Source organism: Lissotriton helveticus, chromosome 8 (genome assembly GCF_964261635.1).
Source record: "Lissotriton helveticus chromosome 8, aLisHel1.1, whole genome shotgun sequence".
Taxonomy (NCBI): domain Eukaryota; kingdom Metazoa; phylum Chordata; class Amphibia; order Caudata; family Salamandridae; genus Lissotriton; species Lissotriton helveticus.
The window spans coordinates 1,298,206,271-1,298,231,676 of NC_136069.1; the positions used below are offsets into that span (position 1 = coordinate 1,298,206,271).

General features: G+C 40.9%; 1 protein-coding gene across 2 annotated transcripts in view; it reads right to left on the reverse strand.

Moving 5' to 3' along the window:
• Positions 1-25,406, reverse strand: part of SRPX (sushi repeat containing protein X-linked) — a 464,109-nt gene that overhangs the window by 80,664 nt on the left and 358,039 nt on the right. For both annotated transcript variants that reach the window (XM_078658263.1, XM_078658262.1), the window contains one exon: positions 15,552-15,685. In XM_078658263.1, the coding sequence (XP_078514389.1) occupies positions 15,552-15,685 (134 nt within the window). The remainder of the gene's footprint in view (positions 1-15,551; positions 15,686-25,406) is intronic.

Genomic DNA, 25,406 nt, shown 5'->3' on the forward strand with positions numbered 1-25,406 from the left:
GAGCATAAACCAATCTCTTAGTAGTACTGTGAAAGCTCTTTTTTGGTGGATCACTTAAGGACAGGCACAGCTGTACTATCAAGCCAGACCTAGAATCAGTGTGACAGAACTACATGACTACACAATACAGAGAGATGCAAACGATGACAACAGCATGACAAATGACAATGACTTATCTGAAATCACCTCATAAGTTTTGTGAATATGTTAAGAGTGGCCATGCTGCTTGAATTTATGCTGTTGTATGTTGTTTTTAATATATATCAACAATTACTGGAAAAGGAAAGTCTGTGAAAGGTGTGTTCTTGTCAGGCAAGTAAGATATGTTATAAAACTTGAAAATGTTATAATGGGGGATAAGCTATTTGGCCAGAATCTGCTTCTGATTCCAAGTATATAAGAAACTCATTTGTAATTAATTACTCCACTGAAAGAATGAAATGTATCAGGGGGGTATAAAAAAGATCTGGAGGAAAGGGTAGAGGATTTACAACTGAAGTTGAAGCTGAAACTGGAGGAGAAATTATGACAGCAGTGGGATGCAAGTAGGTTGAGGGAGTACGAGCAGGGAGAGAGATGTGGAAAATTGTTGACTTGTAAGGCCAGGATGGATAGGACACGCAATCATATTAGGAAAATTAAGTATGAAGAGGAGGACAGAGTGGTGCAGGACTCAGACGGGATTGAGCGGGAACTCCATAAGTTCTTCCAGGATATATATTTTGAAAAGTTTGAGGTAGATGAGTCTGAGTTAGAAAATTCGATCTCAGGCAAGCTGTTCAGAGGCTTAGTTCTGAGAAGCAGCAATGCTTGAACTTTGAGATAATAGGGAATGAAATTCTGACAGCAGTAAAAAAACTTAAAAGGGGGAAAACAGCCGGGCCAGATGAGAGTCCAAACGGAATACACATTAGGTTGTCAAAGGAAGTAATTCAGGTCTAGCTGTACTTATTTAATGATGTGTTGATGAGGGATTCCCCTTTACCGGAATCTTGGAATGAGGCAGTTATCTCGCTTATTTTGAAAGCTGGCAAGGATCCCTTGCAGTGTCAATCATACCGGCCAATATCACTGCTGAATTGTGATTATAAAATCTTCACAAGTATTCTGCCATCCCGTTTATGCAAAGTAGCTGGGAGTCTAACTAATGTAGACCAGAAGGGTTTTCTACCAGGAAGACAGATAATGGACCTCACACACACCTTAATAGGTTCAATAGATCTTCCTACAACTCAGGGAGTTCCCATGTCAATTGTTACTCTTGATGGGGCCAAAGCCTTTGATCGCGTGAACTGAAAATATTTGGCAGGCACATTAAAGGCGTTTGGAATTCGGAAAGAGTTCCAGAATGCGCTGATTAAGATCTATAGGGCGCCTCAAGCACAGATATTAGTTAATGGTAGTTTTACCTCTTTAGTAAAGACAGGTAGGGGGGACAGACAGAGCTAACCCTTGTCCCCTATCATTTTTTACCTATATATGGAACCCCTGGCACAAAGCATGAGACAGAATAGTGAAATAATGCCATTCACTGTGGGAACCTTCTCCAGGAAGATAGCTTTATATGCCGATGATTAAATGTTATACACCTCGAACACTGAACATGCTCTACCAAGTTTGATGGCGGAGGTTAACTCGTTTGGGAAGCTGTCCGGCTATGAAATTAATAGTGGTAAAACTGAGGTAATGGTATGGAATCAGGAACATCAAGGTATTAGGTTATCGAAAGAAATAAGGTACCTGGAGAACTATACTACAAGATCTGGAGACGGTTTCCCCAATGAACGTGGAGAAGATTTTTTAAAGAGGTAGATAGGATTTTGAAGAAATGGCAGAATCTTTCCCATAATTTGTACGGTCGTGTTAATCTGGTCAAGATGTCTAGTCTACCCAAGTTTTCTTATTTGTTTGACAACATACCATTAGAATTCATTTCATTAAAAAATTACTTGTGAGAAAACAGGGGAGAATCACATCCTTTATCTAGGCTAACAAGGGGATTAGTCTTTCCTGGAAGAAGCTGAGAAGGAGGGTAGGAAGTGGCGGTTTGGGGCTCACGGACTTTCAATTGTATTGTTGTGCATACCAACTGAAGAATAGCAGAATGCTCCTGCTTCACCCTGAATGCTCTTTGGTGAGTTATGTATTGTGTTATGCTGACTAATTCATCAGAGGGTGGTTTCATGTATACGTTTGGGGCTCCTACATTTCTTAAGAAAGTTCAGCTGAAGACCTTAAAAGCAGTGGCAAAAATGTTGTATGGCGTTCGGTCACCCCTGAAAGACTGTGGAATAATGCTCTGGGGGGAGATGGTGGAAGGGGGCAAGTGCTGTTTTGTGGGCCATGTGGAGGGAATGGACAAATGGAACGCTCTCCAGGTTTAAGTTTTATCAGATATGAGTGAGGCTCAGAAATCAGGGGTGATCGGACTCTGGAGAAAAATCTATGGAGATGGATCTTCAGGATCCAAAACCTTGAAAGGAGGTATCATACTGGTATGGCTATCTGGTCACATCAGCATTAAAAGCATGAGACCCCCCTCACCTGGTTTGGGAAAGATGCTTGCCAAGCGTGGAGTTAGAAAAGTCATGGCAAGTATCTATGAGGATGCTTTATTCTGTAATCAATTCTGCTGTATTAAGAAGAAACCATTTTTTCACTTTACATAGAGTCCATTAGCCCCTGTTGAAGTTGGCTAAGATAAGAGGTGGTAGCAACTCCAAATGTAAGAGGTGTAGAGCCCGAGAGATGGGCGATATCCACATGTTTGCCCACTGTTTTGGAAAACTTCTGGAGTAATGTGGGTAAGGCGAGCTTGGACATCTTTGGAGTGGAAGTAGCGGTAGGACGCACCTTAATCATGTTCGATACGGCACATCTAGGACTTGTAATTGGGGGCCCTTCGAAGCTTCAAAACTAGCTGCTATTTTATTTGATCCTCCTGGCTAGAAGGGAGATATGTAAAATGTGGTGCCAGGCCCTACTCCAAACTTGGAGGGAGTGGTAACTCCGTGAGATATTTTGTGTCCAAATACACAAAAGGTGTATGGAAAAACAGGCTGAAAATTAGAGAAACAAAATCCACTAGTTCTAAAATCAATTCATGCTGCACCAATCTGGGTCGTATGATCAACTCATTCTGAAACAATGACAGGAGCCACAATGTTTCTGCTGATGCACTTATTACTTAACCACATCGCTGCTGCGGCGGCTATTCCGCCGCAGCGCCAAGGGGGTGGGGGGGCGCTTGGCGGGCGCATGCTGGTGACGGAACCGCTCCTTTACCAGCCACGGTTGAGCTGTGGTCATGACGGAGCGGTTCCGTCATGGCCCTGCCTGCTTAATAGAACGTGCCGCGCAGGCGCGGCGGCTGGACCATGTCGGAACCGCTCCGTCATCAGCACAGCGCCACCGCGGCTGATGACGGAGCGGTTCCGTCATCAGCATGGATATGGTTAAAGTAAAATAATAATATTTACAACTTCAGTTGATGCACATTGCTATGTATTCAGTTGAGAGAGCACGTATTTGCAATTGAGAGAAGGCATTTATGTTGTAAAGTGAAATGTTGCAAAATAATAAGAAAACCTCTACAACTAAATATGAGGTAGGAATGGAATCTTTGTCTGTAATGGAATAAAACCCATCTGCAAGCTGTCCTCTGAACACTACTTTAAAACTAATAAAACGAATTGTTATTACACATTAAATGCATATATTGTGCCATGTAGAATTTGCTTTCCATAATTTAACTTGATTATGCAGTTCTATTGCCAATGGGGTGGTTAACTCTCCAGTCACTTTAGGCCAAAAGTACATGAAAATGTATATATTGAACCAGTATCTCCATCTCTGACACTCCAGCACTCTGTTTAATTTAACAAATCATTTGGCACACTGTGCCAACACAACCTTCACCTTATACTACACTTGAAAACAATTTGTTGTTATTAACTTCAGTGTATGGCTCTTCCCGATAGGCCCAGGTGAGATTTCCAATACATCGATGTAATGTTGTGTAATTTCAGTACTGTCGCATTACCCTTATCACACGAAATTACCGAAAGTACATTGTTATGTCATGTAATTATGTGCAGTTCACTGCAAAAATATAGAGCAAGTTCATGAAAACAACATGAACGTCCAAAATGCAAGAGATGGCTGTTTACGCCGCTTGTGTTTTTTACTCTATTTCTTAGAGCAAAATGCGTCCGACACGTTTTGCATGAATTTATAGTGCTAAATACTCAATTTGCATTTTGCATAATTATGTGTAGTTTCGTGTAATTGTCTAGAAATGTAATGTAGCTACGCAAATGCAAATTTCAATCATCCCTACTTCCAATGTCTCAAAGAATTATGCAGAATCAACCATTGAATAGCAAGACTAACATCAAAGGCAAGAGCATATACAACATCAGGCACACTTCTTATGAGTAGCAACCCTCATTCCGAACTAACACTGTCCACAACTGTTAGAATCACTGATTCAATTTAATTCTCCTAAGGGCCAAGTTATTTGCTAATATTTTTGGTGTTAATAAAATGGCTCACTGGGCTGAATTTACTTCTGTAAATTGACAATAATTAGAGCTCTGCTAATTAGCCTCACAAGATGGGACTGCAATATTTACTTCCCTGAATGGTGTCCTTGACTTTATTGGGTGACACCCTGACATCCAAGGCCAGAATGAGATATTTCTTCAAAAGGTGTGCTTTCAAACCATTGCATAATAGCTAATTTTGATATACAGCTCTCCCTTTGGGAGCCTGAAATAAGTTTCAACTGTTTTCATCCCTCCCACAAATCTAACTTCTATATCTCCACTTATCAGTCTACCATCATAATTTTGCTGGAATGTATCATTGTTGTGGAGCACAGGTGTAGCCCACAGTTACACACCCCCACCGGAGGCATAATACCAAATATAAATTTAACTTAGGGCCTGATTTGGCCGATGGGTTACTCTGACCCAAATGTGGCAGATAGACCCTGTGCCATATTACACGTGCCATATATACTGTGGCACTTGTAATACAACGGGGGAATATCAGCCACATTTGTAAAGGAGTAACCCATCCATCAAAGTCTAAATCAGGCCCACAGTGTTTGCAAAGACTTTTGGAAGATGTAAAAATGTACAACTGGGAGAGGAGTTGGCCTAACGGCTACGGCGATCGACCTCGAATCTGGGGAACTGGGTTCGAGTCTCGGCAACGATGCTGAACATCCTGTGATTCTGGGGAAATCACCTAATCTCCTTGTGCCTAACAAAAATGAATGTGTCCTCATGTAACGTAACTGGTGCTATGTAAAGCACTCTAATACCCAATCCCTTCGGGTCAAGTTTGCGCTATATAAACCAATATTAATAAAAAGACTGGTAAAAACTAAGGGTCTCATTAGGAGTTGGCGCTGTGGGAACGGGAGCGGGACCGCCACATTACCGCGCTGCCAAACCCTTGGTTGAACCTCTGGCAGGTTACAAGTTTTCTCCTTCCTGGTGGGCGGTTCTCTGGCATTCCCACGGCAGTGCCCAGGAAATAGGCACCACAATAGGAACGTCAAAATCAGTACCTGCACAGCATGGACTACAGGATGTTTTCTGTGGGGTGAAAGGGGGGGCCAGAACAGGAAATAGAAATCACCACGGTGTCTCAAGTGTATCTTAACTAAGGCGAGTACCCAGGGGTGTCCGTGCCATTCGTCAAGACCAGGATCCTGTTTGATGCAACTCTTTGTCCCAGGCATTCCAGGCACCATTCACTCATGTACACATCTTTTGATTATTGGATTACTTAAGAAATACTCGTGATCAGCACTCCATTTTTAGGACTGGTAGACACCATAATGAAGGAAAAAGACAGGCAATTTTAAAAATATTAACATCTCAAAATAAAAATATAAACAAAGTATAAAACACTTGAAAACATGCAGTGTTGTAATGTGTTCTCACTGCATACTCAGCCATCTTGGTGACACTGCAAACACTCACATGATGGAATCACCCTAAGTGGGCACTCGAGTGGTGAGAAAATACCAATCTATTGCACACACACACTCATCTTGCCCAATTCCTCTCGCACCTGTCTACTCCCATTTTTCTTGAGGTATTTGCTTCACGTGGATTCCAATGCTATCTATTTTTTAAAAGTGCATTTTACTTTAAAAAAAGTACTCCTACAAAGTAGTTTTTGAAACTCAGCTCGCTATTTAAGGGAGCTTTTCATATACAAAGATGCCTCCTTCAGAGCTAAACCTGGATTCATTGTTTACAATTCGATTTTCTTGGGTAATATGTGGGGTGATTCAGAAAAACTGCCATGACTCTGGATCTTGCAACTCTAATTCTATAAACTAGATGCACTGTTTCATATTTTATTGCGTTGGTCAGTACACTTGATAATTGTAGGATAAATACTAGTTGCATTCAAGATATTCCAACTTAAATAGCATTTTTGTGTTCTTCAAGTCATTATTACTGTTTTATATGTAAAAGTCACAGCAGTACTTTAGAACATCAAGCATCTAGGGACCGATGAATAACCTATCCATAAAAAGGGCAGTACCGGGACCCCTCGAACTATAGGCTGATAGCCCTTTTAGACATTGAAACGAAAGGATATGCTAGTCTTCTTCTACAAGACCTGCAGACCTGGGTCGATGAAAATGAAATTCTTCCAAGTTGCCAAAATGGCTTCAGGCCAGGAGCATCTACAATGGATATTATCTTAGCCCTTGCTTGTATGATAGAACAGAATACGGAGAAAAAGTTGCCACCACTCTTTGCATGATTTGTGGACTATTCCGAGGCCTTTGATGGAGTCAATCGGAGTCTGTTGTGCTGGAAATTACAAGGTTGGGGGATACCAGAGATTCTATTAGCCTTTACACTGGAACCTGGGTACAGGTGAAAACTTCAATGAACTCAGCTCCCAAAAAGATCCCAACAGACCGTTGTTTAAAACAAGGCTGTGTATTGGCACCTTTGCTTTATAATTTATATACAGCAGACCTTGCCAAAACTATTCTTAACGCAAATCTTTTACCCCCCGAAAATTGGCTCCGATAGATTTGACATGGTGTGTTTAGATCACACAAAAACAGGCATGCAAAGATTATTGGATGAACTAAACCTTTACAATATCAAGAATGACCTAAGAGCAAATGCAGGGAAGACAATGGTAGTTATATTTCGAAAGTACGCCAACAAACTTAGACAATATTGGAGGTTGGGTAACTTGAAGATAACAACAGTAACCAACTACAACTAACTGGAGGCATGGCTGATGAGTAATGGGAAGTCAACAGCTCACCTCGCTTCAGTCGCAACAAATGCCAAGGCAGTGACGTTTGCCTTGTGTAGGCTTAATTCTAAACTAAATAGCCCGACAACAAAATCAATCAGAAAGGTTATAAGGGCCAAGCTGCTTCCCTCAGTTACATATGGCCAGCTAGCATTTCCCGCGGCTTTTGTTAATCGCTTGGAACATATCAACTGCAGAGCCTTTAAGCGAATCTTCCAGAACCCTGCACACACACGAAATACCTTGGTGCGACTGGAATTTGGGTTGAATAAACAAAGCTACGAGCACTGGGCAACGTTTGTGCGGTTCTACCGAGGGGTTTGTGCAGCCCGTCCGAATACAATGAAGTCAATTCTGAAAATAATCTTTACTAAAGCCAATAACTCATGGAGCAAAGGCCTGCAAGCCGCCTGCACTGCATTACAGCTTGACATGACCAAATTGCAGGATTTGATTTACCAGCCTGGAATATTACAATCTATATTAAAAAAAACAACTTAGATCATTATCTAGGGAAGAAGACATGAAGGAATTGAATTGTTCCAAAAGCAACATTGGGATACTTGCAAGCTCCTATGAAGATCGGTTAAGGCAACCATATCTCGACGCTGCGCTAAACAAGATAATTATAAAGCAAATGTTAACAGTGAGATAAAAGATATTAACAGGCGCTGGAAATCCCTAGAGGCGATCACCAACTGCAGACTATGTCACCACCATGAGGAATGTATGGTTCATTTGGTCTGCATATGCCGTTGCTTGATATATGCATGTCGCACTTTACTGAGGCCATTGTTTTTAAAATATGGGACGCGTAATTGCAACGATGCTATGAAACTTTTCTTTAGCCTGGAGATACCGATGGAACTGGCTAGATTTGCTAAATTTGCACATAAAGTAAAAGAACGTTTAAGTAATGCACATTACACTTTAGAACTTCAAGACTGCCACTTTGGGTATGCCTGGACTTTGATTTGCATGGTATGTCATGATTTATGTACTCTGCATTTTATAGAAACATCTGTTCCAAAATAGGTTTGCTTTGAACGACTTTTTAATTGGAAATGTTATATGATTTTGCCTGATGTGTGAAGTTTCTATACAGGGGAAAGCCCCTTGCATTTTTTTTAAATGTATATAACCACTTTTTTCCTTCTCTTTTCACAATTGATCTATGGGTTTTAGTGTTTTATGATCTGTATTTTCAGGACTTGTTTTAGCAGACGTAGTATATCAAATTTGCAGCAGTTAATGATGGTTACTATAGCAAGTAAACTTTGTAGATATTTTATAGGAAACTTTTTGTAACAATTTTTGTTAATTGATACAGTAAACATTTCATTCATTCACTAACTGATTAATAAAATGCATAGCATTTTAAATTACATTGGATACATATATTTGCATGAATCCATTAATTATAAAATCCTAAACCTCTAGTTTTAAAAACATGCAGGCTTAAACTCTAAATTGGCAGTTTAAGCCCCTATGGGGCTCATGTACTACAGCTGTTTGAGGTCGCAATACCTGCATATTTTCGGATAGCAACCCCCCCCCTTTTCACCTAGTCTGAAACCTCCTTCACAATTTGAAAGAATAGAAGGGGTTGTATCGCCTTTCCGAGTCACAAACAGGAGTGTGTATGAAAGAGGTGTTCCCCTCTCGAGTCGATAAGGAATGCTTCAATCATTTGTGACCTCAGTTGCGGCTGTAACTTCTTCTAAAGCTGAATTTTTTCCTTTGAGAATCATGATGAGTGGTCGTTTGGGGTCAAGCTGTAGTTCAGGTAACCACTTCAAGTGTCCCTTGATGTGTTCCTGTGTGGTAAAAATACAACACCTATCTCTAAAATGGGCATGGCTTTCTTTAAAAAAAAAAAACATTGTAATCTGTTTTTGTGAAGGGAAACGTGGAGATGGTAGTCTGTTCACCCTTGCCATGAAGACAGGGTTGCTAAATGTGTTCTACCTAATTAATGGTCATTTAGCAAACCCCTGGTGAATGAGCAATTTGTGATGTGACCTACTGGCACATATGTTGCATCTCAAGTTGCATCCCTGTTCACTAACCAGCCAGCATGCAATTTGCACATCCCTGGTTTGGGAACAAGCATAGTACATCAGCGCCATAGTTTCAAATTACACATGCAACCGAATAATTATGAACTAGAATACAAATAATGTGGCAGTTAATTCTACGTGGCGGCACCTGCCACTTGCAAATGTATTCACCCGAGTTTTACAAACCGCCACAGGGGAATCTCAAGCTTGGGACCAGGAAAGTGCGAAGGTCTCCTGCAGGCTTTTGTAAACCTGAATAAGCCTCTCAGATATCATGTTGCAAGATCTTTGGTTCAGGATGTAAATTATGGGCCCGATTCACAAAGGTAAACTGAGACGAAAGTCTAACTTTACAACCTTCAGCATTCACAAAGGGCACTTACGACTATGAAGTTAGACTTTTCTCTCAGTTAAACTTAAGTTTTCGTCTTACGTTTGACTTTGACGAAGCCCGGGCAAAGGGCGGGCCCTCTACGGCCCTCATCGGCAGGAGGAGGCAGGGGCAGGGCTCGACCCCCTGTTCCATCAGAGACGCGCCTACAAGTAAGACTCTGTTGCTGTGTTGTTTGTTAACTGCATTATATACAGACAATGTCCAAAAAGAAACCTGCAGCGTCTGCTGCTCTGCCCGCAAACACCATGGATAACTATGTAGTGCAAACAGTAAAGAAAATAAATGAACAAAGGAGGGAATCACTTGGGCTAAGCCAGTCACCAGATTTGCGCAGGTTAAGCCCTACTTTACCTCTGTCAACTGAGGATAGCCCCTTCGTGTTGGTGGAAACCAGGGTCTCACCATATGCATCACCTATTATTGAGACTGGCAGCCAGCCATTGATCACGTTAGTATCCCCTGTTATTCTGGATGTAGACTCTGACAATGTTATTGATTCAGATCCAGAAACTGTAACTGGTCCTGTGGAGGATGATTTACCACCGATTGAGCACACACCCCGGCCTGTGCGCACCTGTGTGAAGAATCAGCGGAAACAGGGCGGTCAAAGGCCAAGAGTGAAAAGGAAAAGAACAGTATCCCCAGGTTCCTCGAGAGCTCCCCAAAAGGCTGTAGGGGAAGGGACTATAAGAAACAGAGGAGATGACGAAATGTTTAGTAAACTGCTTGAGGTTGTAGAGGGTAAACTTACTGAAATTGTAAAACCTCTGATCTCTAAAATTGATAAATTGCAGGCTGAAGTAAAAAGACTTGGAGGTGTGCAAACAAAGTTGACGGAGGAAATAGGCAGTCTTAATACTTTATTAACAACAAGAAATAGTACCGAAGGGGTTAACCAAGTTGGAGAAGGGACATCTGGTGTGCTGACTAATCCAGTCCATATGCCGGCCCCGAAAGTTAATCACAATATAACAACAGCAGAAGGGCGTCCGTTGATAGTAAATTTACCACAAGCACAAGTTCACGGTACGGACCCACTGCAGTTTATTGAGGAAGCCTCACCTGTTGTACTGGTGTTAGCTAATGTACCCCTTTTGGATGACGGTATTACCGAGTCATCTAGCTCTCTGAGTAGTAAGGCCCTCCACTGGCTCTCAGGTAATATGAGGTTAGCGCCTGGTGGGTTACAGCAACTGGCGCACGATATTAAAGCAGTTAAACGTGTCCCCTGGATAGGGAATCGCCCCAAAAGATTTAAAGGGGATTGTGTGGCGGTAACATTTGCACACCCCGATGTACTTCCAAATGTCTTAACACATATTCTTCCACCGCAGCGTAGAAGAGGTACGGTGGTTCCCCTAACATTAAAATTTTTCCATGGGGAACAGCAAAATGTAACCCTACCAAAAACGCCAGCACTAGGATGGGATAACAACCTGAATATGCATAACCGCTGGGCTTCCCCCCTAGTACCAAGCCTGCTTTTACACAACAGATATGATGCCCTGTCTGGTCTTAATAACTGCGATTGACAAGAGGTCAGACACGAGTTTGCCGAAGTGGTTGCAGGAGTAGATCTAAATCAGTCCCCAAATACTACTGGTAGTATACTGCCTAAGTCTGTGGGTACATCTTGCAATACTTTAGAGGGGGAATCATCAACTTGCCTTATTGCTAGTTGGAATATAGCAGGACTAGTCTCCAAATTTGAAGTATTAGGGTGGTTAGAACTAATTAGAACATTTGATATCCTATGTTTACAAGAGACCTGGTGTCTAAACTTCAAGGGCCTCGATGGTTTTGTAGCATATGAGCTACCAGCAGTGGCAACTACCTCAGGGAGGGCCAAAGGTGGTTTGCTAATTCTGATTTCTGTGAAAATGCGAATTAGGGTGAAGGAGCATATCACCGTGGGCAATAATTCCCAACTGCTGTGGTTAGCTGATGAGGCAGACAAAAACATTCTGCTGATTAATATGTATAATAATGTTTTTGATGCCAGCAGACACACGGTTATTTTAGAATTAGACGTCGCAATCAAACAATTGATGAAAGCTTCTAATACAGTTTTTGAGTTCATATATGCTGGAGATTTTAACATTTCTGTTTGCCCTCTCTCTAACCAAAAGTTGTGTGGCACTTTGAACCGTGTTGGAGAGCCAGCTACACATTTCCAACACAATACATATGGAGAAACTCTGAACTCCTTCCTACTCGCCTATGATATGGAGATCCTAGAGATTGAGCAGGACGGGAAGGGTGATAGCTTGCCAACTTTTGTAGGGAGGGGGGCGAACACTGTAATTGATTTTATTTGTATGTCTCCCGAACTAGCTCATTTTAGCTCTGATGTCAGGGTTGTAGACCATATGGTTAGTGATCATAACTGTCTTGTTATTGAAACTAGGTTTTGGGAAGTTTGTATAATTCCAGATAGTAGCCCTATCATAAACATTGAGGTACATAGGCCGAACGGATTCAGAATAAGGTGGGCAGGGGATAAAGCTGAAGTAACTTCTAATTGCATTATCTCATGCTGCTTAAATGACATTACATCAATTATTGATGAGAAACTAAATATGGAGGCCTGTATTCTTCACTTTACAAAAATCAATGTTTTTATTAGTGGTAAGTTTACTAGGTCTGCTGGAAATTTTAATAATAAAGCAAGGGGATGGTTCAATAATGCATGTACTATGGCACTGAAGACACTAAAAAAGGCATTATCCATCAAACCTAGAGACAAAACAGTTGTAGCTAAGCTTAGATCTGACTATAATTTAGCTCTTAAGCAAAGGAAAGCTGAACTACGTGAGGAAGCTTGGGAGCGACTTGATCTAGCGGCTGTATCGAATAATTGTACTCTTTTTTGGGCAGTAGTAAACAGCCCCCTTTTAAAAGATGATAAACTTCCCGTGTTAACCTCAAACGTGGGTAAGGAATCATGGGTACAGCATTTTTCTGGCATTTTTAATCCTAACACGGTAATGTTGCCGATAAGTTGCTCTTGGCCAGTACTTAGCCTAGATATCACTTTACAGGAGGTCCTAAGTAGTATCAGGGCTAGTAAGGGCGGTAAGGCCCAGGGACCCGACGGTGTCCCAGTTGATGTGTATAAATTCGCACCTGAGACATGGGGGCCAGTACTAGTCAAAGTTTTTAACGCTGCTGTTTGCTATACTATTCCGTGTACCTGGTCTGAATCAATAATAGTTCCGATTCACAAGAAAGGGGACCGAGGAAACGTTAAAAATTACAGGCCAATTTCATTGCTGGATTCGTCCGTCAAGATTATGAGCCGTGTACTCCTCGTCCGATTAGAAGAGTGGGCAGAGTCTAATCAGACAATGACAGACTGCCAATACGGGTTCAGGAAAGGAAGAGGTTGCATTGAACAATGCTTAAACCTGGAACTCCTGATAGGGAAATACACTCGAGCAAAAAATGGTTCACTCTACCTCTGTTTCGCTGATTTGAGCAGCGCTTTTGACCTGGTGGATCACGCCATACTATGGACTACCTTGCTAGAAATGGGAGCACCTAGGGAAATTATATACTTTCTGGCCCGTTTATATGGGAGGCTTAGCTCGAGTGTTCGGTACGGGCCCTCGGGCGAATGTACAGACAAATTTAGGGTCAGGAGAGGTATTAGACAAGGGTGTGTTTTGGCACCCTTGCTTTTCACTCTGTTTATTAATGAAGTAGACTCGATCCTTAAGAAGGCACCAGCGGACGCCCCTAGAGTAAACACAAGTACCATCCCCGTGTTACTCTATGCGGACGACGCTGTGTTGCTCTCTAGGACTCCTCGGGGTCTACAGCTTTTGATGGATAAATTTGTGGCCTTTATTGAAAAAAGAAAGCTGGTCATTAACAAGAGCAAGACATATGTGATGGAGTGTGGAGCTAGTAAAGTCAAAACTAAAAAGCCCTATAGGTATCTTATTGATGGCCAAGTGGTGCAGTGTGTGGAAAATTTTTGCTACCTGGGGGTTAACTTTTCCAAAAATGGTCGCTGGGATGTCGAGCACAAGATGGTGCGCGACAAAATGATCAGGAGTGCCAATGGAATATTTGCTTTTGCTAGTAAATTAGGTAGTAGAAGGCCTAAAGTAATGCTTAAGATCTTTGAAGCTAGGTGTCTCTCGGCTGCTCTCTACGGAGCAGGGGTATGGGGGGTATCCAGGGTAGAACCTCTACAGGTAGAAGAGAATACATTTCTGAAAAAATTATTGTGTCTCCCGACATCCACTGCTAATAGCTTGGTCCATAAAGAATTAGGACTACATCATCTAAATGATCTATTACTATTGAGACCTCTGATGTTATGGCGTTCGGTCTGGATGAAAGACGAAACCTCATTTAATAGGGCCATCATTGAGGATTGTTTACGTCTAGACTATTTTCTCAAAATCCCATGGATTAAATACACAATTGAATCCTTTTCTAGTGTGTTTGGGTTAAACGTTACATTAGATCACTGTTCTGCTTCGGATCTCTCTAAAAAGAGTCTGAAATCAATTTTCTTAAATCGTTGTGCAGAAAGACGAGCCACGGATGATCTTAAACTTTCCACCTGTATACGTTACAACCATTTGAACGAATTTGTGGGCCTACACCCTTACCTCCTCCAGGTAACCAAAGGGCAACACCGGTTTGTTCTTACCGGGATGAGGATGGGTACGGTCCACCTATTGGTTGCATTCCCTGAGATTAAGATGCGCCCTACAGGTCCATGTCGGTGCGACAACATGTCAGAACAAAGCACAGAGCACTTTCTACTTACATGTAACCTGTATAGTGAATATCGTAAATTCTTTTTAAAACCTTTATTTATTAAATTTGGAGCAAGAACCATTAAAGCGGCAATGAAATTACTTTTTAATTTGCATCACCCTGACATCTGTTTTTATACGGCTAGTTATTTACTCAGGGCCATCAGCTATAGGAAAAGCATGATTTTTTAAAACAAATATAAAAATTTTTAAAATATTTTATCCATTGGAAACTTTTTTTTAGGTGTGTCACTTGATTCGTTATATGTATCATACTGTATTTTTAGCGGATTGCGATTGTTAAGTGTATTTTCTTTTAACATGTATTGTATGTATGTACTTTTATGGACATGATTTACATGTTTCCGAATAAAGTTTTTGACTTTGACTTTGACTGGGATTAAAACTGAGACAAAAGTCAATCTACCTTCGTGAATCGGGCCCAATATGAATAGCTACGTTTTTCATCATTTGTAGCTTTTTAAGCAGACTCTGTGGAATTGGGAGATACACAGCGGATTAATACTGCAATCTTGAGAGGAGAACTGCTTACAAAGAGTTTGGCCGAGTAATTCCAAGTAAGGAGAAAAGTTTGATATACTATTTAGATGAAAGTTCATCAATTTCACGATCGCTAAAACCTATGACTGAAAAGAGAGGTTAATATAAGAAATAACCCTTCATTTTCCAGACGTCGCAGTGTAGTGGAGCAGTCACGTCCCAAGGAGCTGATTTCTTTGTGCCACTGAGGAAAAGAAATATTTTTTTCCTGCATTTAAACTAGATATATTTTTGTCATCCATGCTTTAACATATTCTAGACGCTGTAACATTGAATCAAGATGACTAGATCCCTGTTGTAGATCTAAAAGGATTTGAGTATCATCGGTATATGTCTGATCTGCATTCGATAATATTCAAGGTATTGTGCCAATGTAAGTGGGTATGTTTTGTAAAACATTGAAAAATGAAACAGAAATTATGTAAAAGTGTCAACATGCAAATATTTACTTACTTGAAACACCCCAAGTTGCATTCTGTAGAAGAAATTTGCTGCTGATGGAGTTGATACAATTATCAATCGCCTCTTCTCATAAAACTGGTCCAAGAGGGCTGCAGCAGTTCTCACAATAACATTGACATTCATGGCTGGAATAATAAAGTCACATGGCAACATAACTAAAGTAGCATGAAAATCTATGATTTATCAATATCACATACATCAGTAAGGTAATTATTTGAAGGTCTTGGAAAAATCAAGAACTCTTGCTTACTTGATTGTTCAGATATCAACAAACTCACTCTTTGGTCTAAGACAGACCATTGGTACACCATGGTTTATCATAATGAAGGGATCTCAATTCTCATAACCCATATAATACCTGAGTACTTTGAAGTATTTCAATACATATAACTTACAACTCTTACTCTCAATTGATTTGTGTGCTGGAGATATAACCAAGTGGCTAGGCTTTTACATTTTTTTCAAAGAGCTGTGTCTTTATATATATTATACACCAACATCTTACCAATCAACATATGTAAAAATTCTTATTGCTTAATAGTTGCTTATTCTTGCTAGAAGAGTCTAAACAAAGTACAAATTACTAACCTATGCAAAGGAATTCCACCTTTTTGCCATACTCCCTCTAATCACTTTAGATTTCGGAATTCTAGGCATTTGGTATTTGGCAGCTGGGGTAGGTGCTCTACCTTAAAACAAAAAATCCAGATTTCCACTGCATGTTATACAAAGATATCAGCTGTAGGGGGTGATATTGTAAATCATACTGCAATGCAGCTCTAGCATTTACAATAATTACTCAACAATAGGCGGTTCCAGACTTAACATGGGTAATGTGGTACAATATACTCTTCATCAAGTTAAGCTTTCAAAGAAAGTCATTTCAGGTCTGTGATATAACTAAGATTCCTCTTCCTGTATATTTACGCTTGTAATCTCACGTAATATTTATTCATCTTAAGTGCTTTTCAAATTGACCTATTCTCATCAGTTTCTCTCTGAAAGTCATCAGGAAGGTACATCTTTTTTTATAGGAGACAGGATAGCGGCACAGTATTCTAAATGCAGTCAAAACTATAAAAAAAAGAAAATGTGCAGTATGCTTGCGCTTGATCGCCATTCCCTTACCAATTACAATATGTTGTTCAGTGGGACCAAAACCTTCAACTATTCAGAAAAGCTTAACCAAATTATTGTGGATATGGAGGATAAAATAAAAGCCGCCCAAGGGAAGACGGCAGCCCCTACATGGTCATTATGTTGCAGGCAGCATTTTCAGAGCTTGATTAATTTTTTGATAATTTCTGACAATATTGTTGATTTATGTATGCATGAACATTGCTTTATTAAATGCTGACACCACCTACATTTTAAAGATTTTACTGGTGCATATTTATACTGCGGGGAGTAGAGGGGATAAGTGTGGAAGGCAGAGGACATTTTGCCTCACCTGAGCTGCACACATCAACAACCTCAACAGTAAGCCTCAGACGGACATTTTGATTATAATGGAGACCTGGCTGAGCGAGTTGTCAGCTCCAGCGAGTTGTCCGCTGCTGTTAAGGTATTAGCTCTCCCTGAGAGCTACGCATGCATACATTTGAACAGGGGAGGGAAAAAAGGAGGGGGGATTGCCATCGCCTTTAAAAAATCTTAACCTGTTCACACAAGGCCAAAACTAAACCTGTATCGCTGATACTGGGTTGGAGTAGGTTGCCTCTGCAGATGGAGGTATACTGTGCATTATTTTGTATCAATGTTGGCGTGAGTGTTACACACCCCATTATCTGTAGTATCTGCAGTATCTGATGACTTGATTTCCTCTTTTTTTTGTTAGTAGATATACATTTTTTATGCCTCTTTGTGGACATGATTATGGTGAATTTGGTATGTGGAAGGCCTTGCTGGGCCCCAGTGACTTAAGTTGTTAAAGTACAGCTGCACCATATTTCGCCACTGTTGAGAAGTTCTTTTGATGTTCTCCAAAGCATTGCGCAACTGAGATGTATGTCAATGTCGGACCTGTACAGTCAAAACCTAATAATGTGATACTTAAAAAAAATACTTTACCTGTAACATCTTCAGATAGCCGAGCTGAAATTAGCAGAAGCCCTTGTTTTTTGCATAGGAGTTTGCCCGCAGACTTCCCTGGTGGAGGCTCTGGTCTATAGCCCTCCAGGTTAGGCGGGTGAGTTAATCAACTTACTAGATGATGCTCTAGAACAACTGACCCTGCAATATTCTAACTATAGCCAGTTAGAGGATTTTAACTTGCACACTGATGATATAAACAATGCATTGGTGGTCAGACTATCGGAGAAACTGGCATGCTTAAGTTAGCCAGGGAGTTTCAGCACCTACTTTTGCAGGGCATATCATAGACCTCATATCTTCTAATGTCCCACTCTCAGTAGATTACCTGGTGGCAGTATCTTGGTCCGATCACCTTCTCATCCAGTTTAGCTGGTCAGGGGTGGGTACTCTCAGGAAGGAAACTTCATATGCGGCATATACCTTCTGGGCCTGGAGCAAAATTAAACCTCAATAGCCAGACAATTTATTTGAACTCTGTGTCAGAGCTATGTGGGTAGATAACAAGGGATGTGGAGGTCATAACCACTGGATTCCATCAGCTGGGGACAAGTTAGACCCTATAAAATTACAGAACAGCCATTAAAGCAGCTTCTCTGCACTCTGATTCTGTTTTAATTTTTTACAGATTATGGTAGGATATCCTGCTAACTGTTACACTTTAGCAGGCCTGAGTCCCTGCCCATGTGACAGTGTTTCTCCCCAGAGTAATTTGCACATCTTGTTCTTTTGCATCTTCTACGATACGCCCAGAAGAAAATTTGTATTGCCTCTTTTTAAAGTTTTCTAAATTTAGGCTGTGCAGACTGCCTTGTTGTGTCTACAACAGTTACACTGCCCTCTGATTTGTTGTGCAATGGCCTCATTTCTATGGAAGGTTTTAAAACTACGGAAATGTGCAATATCACAAGGGCGTGATTTAGAGACTCTATTATACATCTTTGATTTTATGATAAGGTGGTGTTTTTAAATTTGCTGTTCTGAATTGTTTTATAACATTTTACCGTCAACATGTTTTTACCCTATCAATGTGGCAGGCTGAATTTAATTTGTTTTTCCGTGTTGACATATTGCATGCATTTTGTATTTGCGATTTAATGCTACACAAATCTAGCAAGTAAAGATTTTGGACTCTCTCGCTGTGATCTATAAGGATTAAAAACCAATGTGATATCCTAAACAGACCTTTATATTCACAGGAGGTATCACTTGGTATTGATAACCAGCGTGGAGATAAGGGGAATTAGTACCCCATCACCACATGTACCCTCAACTTCTGGCTGATGGCTAATGCGAGTCCGTGGCATTCTTCAGGACGGAAACACAGGATCGAGGTGTGGCTGCTGCACATGTGTGTGCCACTAATCACAATAGGGTTGACCTATAAATAATAAATATTATGAAATTTATAAAGCGCCTGGTTACACTAAGGCCAGTGTGTCCCCGTGCTATGGTACAGCTAGCAATAGTTATGAGGTCCAAGTAACTCTATCCCCACAGTAGAGTCCACCCCGCTTTGCCCTAAAGTCGACCTTTAGTGCAGCAAGCACATAAGTACACCACTATCGGGTCATCTGGACCCCATAGTGGAAGGGCCACAATATCTGAAACTTGTTTTCTTGTAACACATACCAAAGTTGAAGGACAGTTTGAGTGTTGCTCCAACTCAGCCCTGGAAATTAGGAAAGCTTATCAGGAGGACAGACATTAAGGCTCTGTCATGACATCACAAGTCACTGAGGCTATTGTGGCATATTAACAAATCAGGCAACTTGCTTAAGACAGTCTGGGGCATATTTAAAAGCCCATATTGCCACAGGAAAGTCACTTATTGCGATGTTCCTGTTTTGATAATCCCTTCGCCTTATTTACAAGGTGGCATTAAGCCACTTAATGTGGCTTAATGCCGCCTTGTCAATAAGGCCCCCTTTCACACTACACTTAGCATGAAAGTGGTGGTGGGTGGGTGTTCCGCAGCAACACCCATTGATGTTGATGCTGCCTCCTAGTTACAAGGGTGGCATAAATAGGAGGCTGCACTCAAATTAAGACCAGGGAAAACCTGGAAAAATGATTATTTTCTCCTTCTTTTTGATGTATCTATGTGTGCTGCATAGCACACATAGAAACAGCAAATCGCCATGAATGACTGTGTATGTGCATGTAGGATTCCCTTCCTGTACATAAACAATCTTTAAACAAATGGCGATTTGCAACTTCTATGTGTGCAGCATACATAGGAGTTTCAAATCGGCATTCTTGATTGTTTATGTGCAGGGAGGGACACTTTCCTGCACATAAACAATCATTCCCCTCAACGCAGACACCCTTGCACAATGGTACATGTGTGCCGGTGTTGGCGCTAGGCAGCTTAATTTAGCAACGGCGCTAGGGGAAGCACAGGAGCGCGCTTGATTTTTGTGGATACGGCGCATCCCTGCATTTTCAGACTGGTGAAGTGTGGCGTTAGCAATGTTTGCTACACGCCACGCTTCACCATTCGGTTGTAAATATGCCCCTAGTCGTTATCAGTGCTTAACGTTAGGAGGGCGTCAGAGTAGAACAAGACTTCTAAGCAGACCCATGTGCTCTGAAGCGGCTTTTGGGTTGTATAATGAATGGTAATTTTTTTCCAAACTATCCAAACTCCAAAAACAAGAGAAATCCAAGTATTAACATTAATAGCAAGAGAAACTGTGCCCAGGCAGAATAATAAAAACAATTGTGCAAAAAGCTAGCACCATATATGCTAAATATATTGAACATAGTTCTTTTAGGAGTAGAGTGATCCAAATCTTTTTTAAAAGAATCCTTATTATGGCAGGGTGACCAGGCGTCCCGGAGTTGCCAGAGGCAGATTTCACTAAATTCATTAGTCGTCCCGGTTTTTAGAGAGGGTTTTAACAAGCTTTTTTTTGTGTGTTTCAATGCACGATTAAGTACCAGAAGTTTCAGACATTAAGTTGAATAGCACTTATGACGGTGTAAAAGCTGTATTTAATTTATTCCCCCCAGTTGCTTCGGTGTCCGTGTTTTCTACATTCGATAGCAAAGTCATTCTGGCTCCCAAGGTCGATGAGAAATTATAGTCCTACTTCTATTTTTGTGAAATGTCCGGGTTTGTGGGTTTACTACTACTATTCCTTACATCCTACAAGTTATTGGGCAATCACAGATATTTCTTGTATAGTACAAATTATTGAGACGGTAGAAACAGTGTAGTTAGTTACAAGAATCTGGGGAGAAAAACTGTAGCCTAGGTGGCAAGTCCTCAGTCTCTCACTCCCTAGGGGAATGAAGAGCGCACTGATTGATGGGCAGATCCCATTTTGGAAACAGTAGATTAGGGGCACATAGCCACCATTTTGTTGCTTGGCCTACACGCTGTCTTTGATTCAACTGAGCAACAAACTTTGCTGTTAGTCTAATAAATATGAGATGGGTGTCGGAGCAATCATTAAACTGGCTCCGTTCCTTTTTATCCGCCCAGAGAGCTACCGTATTCATTATCAGCTAACACCATTATGGTACATTGTGGGGTGCAGCAGGGCTTACATTTATCTCTGCTTCTCGTTAATTCTGCCCACAACTCATCCATCAATCACAAGTGGAAATGGGGATTAGCTTTCACAACTATGTTGGCTTCCCCCAAACTATCTGGCACATGCATCAAGGTAGGATTTTGCGAATCCTTAATTGCGATAATTAAGAAATCATAATTAAGGACTCGCAAAAGCCTATGCATGTAGGAATCGCTGTACAAATAGCGATTCCTACACATTCCTTATTTGCGACTCGCAAATTGTGAGTCGCAAATAAGGAATGGCTTCCCATTCATTCCTATGGGCCTGTAAGGAATGGCTTCCCATTCATTCCTATGGGCCTCATCCACAATTTGTGAGTACCAATAGGTCCTCGCAAATTGCGTATGCAATTTCAGGGTGAAAGGGTGTCAAAAGGACACCCTGTTGCACCCCTGAAATTGATCTGTGCACATATGTTGCGCACACACATGCCCTAAGGGCATGTGTGTGTGCAACATGAAACTTTGAAAAGTGCACAAAAGTGAATTTTTCAAAGTTTTTGCAAATTACCATGAAGTTCAACTTCATGGTAATTTGCACCCCCTATTAGCGAAATCAATAATTGTTTTTACTTTAATGCATTGCATTTAAGGAATCTCAATTTGCGATTCCTTAAATGCAATCGCAATTTAAGTAATCACAATTTAGAGAGTACTTAAATTGCTATTTTTGCATTTGGGATGATGCATCCCAAATGCAAAAATTCCGGTCGTAAAGGGGCAGATTCTGAGACTCTGCCCATTTGCGACCGTTTTTTTCTTTAGATGCATGTGCCTGTATGTTTCATCTCTTTAAAATTCCAATGGCTGATCTTCAGGCAGTTGCTTAGGAATTCTCTGTCATACAAAACTGTATGAACAAAAACTGGCTGAGTGTGTTAAAAACTGAGGTTCAGGCTGATGGTTCAAGTCATTCGCTGAAGACACACAACCCTGCAGAAGTATAGAGGATACAGATATTCCGTCATTCTGTGATCCTCGGTTGATCCCAAATTCCACTTCCATTTTTGTGGACTGGCCAGGTTCATGTTTTCACCATATAAACTGTAAGAAACCAGAAGATTAGCTCAACTATCCCCACCCCTCAAGGATTTGTTTAGCACTTTTGCACTGGCAGCTAACTTTATATTCCTCTCGGATACATTTGGGCATTCTTACAGCATACAAAACAACAATGAATACATAAGTATATCAGACGTGCCACTGATGGACTCAGAAAGCCGCAGGCCCTCAGCTACGTTGTTAAAGTGCATTATGCGATTATACAGAGCTGTACAGACAACCTGCCGCTCTAGGATAGTTCAAGAAAGGTTCTCCTTGAGGTGTAGCTAAGGCTACTTTCGTCTAGTAAAACATGCAATAAAGCAACAACAAAAAAACAACTTGATCGCAAATAAAGTGATGCTGAGAATGTTCCTATTCAATGTGCAAAAGGGATGATAGGTGCTAGACAATCTAAAATAATATAAAATTGAGTTTGATTTGCTCAGTTTTGAAATTGTTTGCTTGGGCTTCAATTGACAGCTACACTTTCAAATTTTTCCAGAAATATCTAGTGCAAGTTGTTAGATAATGGATGTCTCGCATAGGGAGCATGAAGTGCAGGATCAAAATTAACTAGCCTACTTTTTTTAACTCAATAACACAAATTTGTAATTACCATCTCAAACCACGCTCGTTTCAGTATTTACTAAATGAGGTGTGACCACCTCCCCCAAGGCATCATGTAATCTAGCAAAACTGTCCTTCTTACACTCCAATGAGGGCCACAAAGGGGTGGGCTATCATAGTGCTTTCTTTTTTTTGTAGCTGCTCCCACAGGTGATACTGTGTAGACCTTTAAGGGCTGAGTCTCATTACATAGCATTCTTTAAATTTCCTTTACATTTATTTTTAAAAAGCTCAGTTTTAGATATCCCCTACTAGACAGCGAGTGTGCTGTCTCCTGGCAGATATATTGTGGGCTTGCCAAGAACATACAGGGCACAGAGCTCACCCATTGCTTACCATTGTTTGGCTTCCTGGTCTCTCTCATTTGCCTACTTCTTATTCGGGTCTCTGTTTGTCATTCTTGTGTTTGTCCCTCCAATGGAACAATGCTTCTTTGCCATCACAATTGATTGGCTGGCTTTTTTACTTTACTTCGACTGATTGCTTTTCAAGCACTACTCAACTCTTTTTTCCAATTAAGCACTCCATTAGAGTGGGTGTTTTTTCCAGCTCTCTCCATTATGTACTTCACTTCCCTGCACTCAGATTTGTTCTCTGTGGGCTTGTTCACGCCCATCCGTACCGCACTCTCACTAGTGTGCTTACCCCTCTTGCATATGTGCTTCACTCCCACATAATGCTTTCTTGCCCGTTGCTTCTTCTCTCAATTAACTTTGTTGCTTCTCCCACCTGTGCCATTCATTCCATCATCTTCTCAACCCTGTACTCAACTGTTGCCTGTTGGTGCCTGTTCTTCTCCCCGATTGCTCCACGTTGCTCTATTGTGCATTGTTTCTCCTCCTCCAACCCATGCCCTCCTGAGGTTCACACCAGCTGGCCTAACTGCATACAGACATGTTCTGCCATTACTGATTGACCTATAGGTGCTGTAATTGATTGACTTATGGGTTGGGCAGAAACACACTTAAGGGGGACGTTCTGGTTACAAGATGCCTTGTTTTGAATGTTTTCCTATTGGCTAATATTTTGCAGATCTTGTATGTCCATATTAGGTATTTTGCATGCTTGCAAAAGCTAGGACTGCCCCTTACTTTTGTGCTGAGTTTGTAACCCTAAGCATATAAAAGGCCTCTGTGTTCTGTACTCTTTAGACTGCCTCATTCAGTTGCTAAGGCTCCTGTGTGACGTAGTCTCACTTAATTAAGTTTAATAAAGATGTCTTTTCATATTTCAGCTTCTGTGCGCAGTTCTTTGTATTAGTGAGACCCCTGAGAATGAAGATTACAGTTCTTCAAATGGCGCCCAACGTGGTGGGGCTTCATCAGAGTAGTGACTTTCTGAAGGAGTGATCTTGTCAGGAGACTGAAATCTACTGAGGAGGACATGACAGGATTCTACTACGAAAGTACTCTGTGCACAGGGATTCTGGGGACTCTCTGTCTCTGCAGCCCAGTATATTTCTGATCTTCCTGATTTTGATCCTCCACATGATGTCACTCCTGACTGAGAACCTTTTTTGACCGTTTTGGTCATTTAGAACTTGGCAGTTAGAAATTGGACAATTTTTTGATTGGTAAAAGTAAGGAAGTTTAGTAACGCTTACTGTAGCTTTGGAATTTTGGAATTTGTGTTGGCCAACTTTGGATATGGATTTGATATGCAAATTGCAATTTGTGTAGACAGGTAATAAGGAGAGTTTTTCTATCTGGTTTCGTTGAACGGTGCACGTACGAAAAGTACATTAAGCACTACTTTGATTATAATACTTGTATATTCTGCAGTATTTTTGGCATGCCTGTTTCAAGCTCACATCAAAGAATGTGTTGCTTTATTTGGAAGGTACCATAGTGCGATGTGAAATTAATTAGCCGCCTCTCCTAGAAGGAATACCTACATAGGTTTAGGTATACAAACATATTTCTTCCTTGGTGATTCTGCATCCCCAGGGAATTAAAATATAGACATAATAAATACAAGGATCCTTTGTTCTGTGCAATTTTATGAATGAGGATATGCAGAGCGATTTTTGGTGTTCTGCCAGCCAAAGCTAGTGAATTGAGTGTATTTTCGCTTCTTGGACATACATCAGTCTGTTGGGCTGCTTTTGCAGTCTTTTGGAACATAATTGAGAAGCGTTTCTTGTAAATATGACTTACAACTAGTATTTACAAATGGTTTGGTTTAAGTACAGTCAGTGGGCTGTCCTTTGTTTCTGTCCTGAGTATTGATATGTGGGTTAAATATGTGTTTAAATGTCTATGTGGTTTTCCCATTAGTACAATTTCTGTAAGTGAATAGCGATGGCGCTATTCACGAAATAAATAGCTAAAGCGCGCCGTATTGTGTGTCCTGAGTGTTTGACCCCTTTCTGTTTATGTTTGAAATGAGCTCAATGTCTGTTCGTGGTTTTTCTTGATGTTTTCAGTCTATTAAGCAAAATGTCTAAATGCTTAAAAACTAAAATTTAAATTCACATTCACCAGGAATAAAAAAAAGCCCCC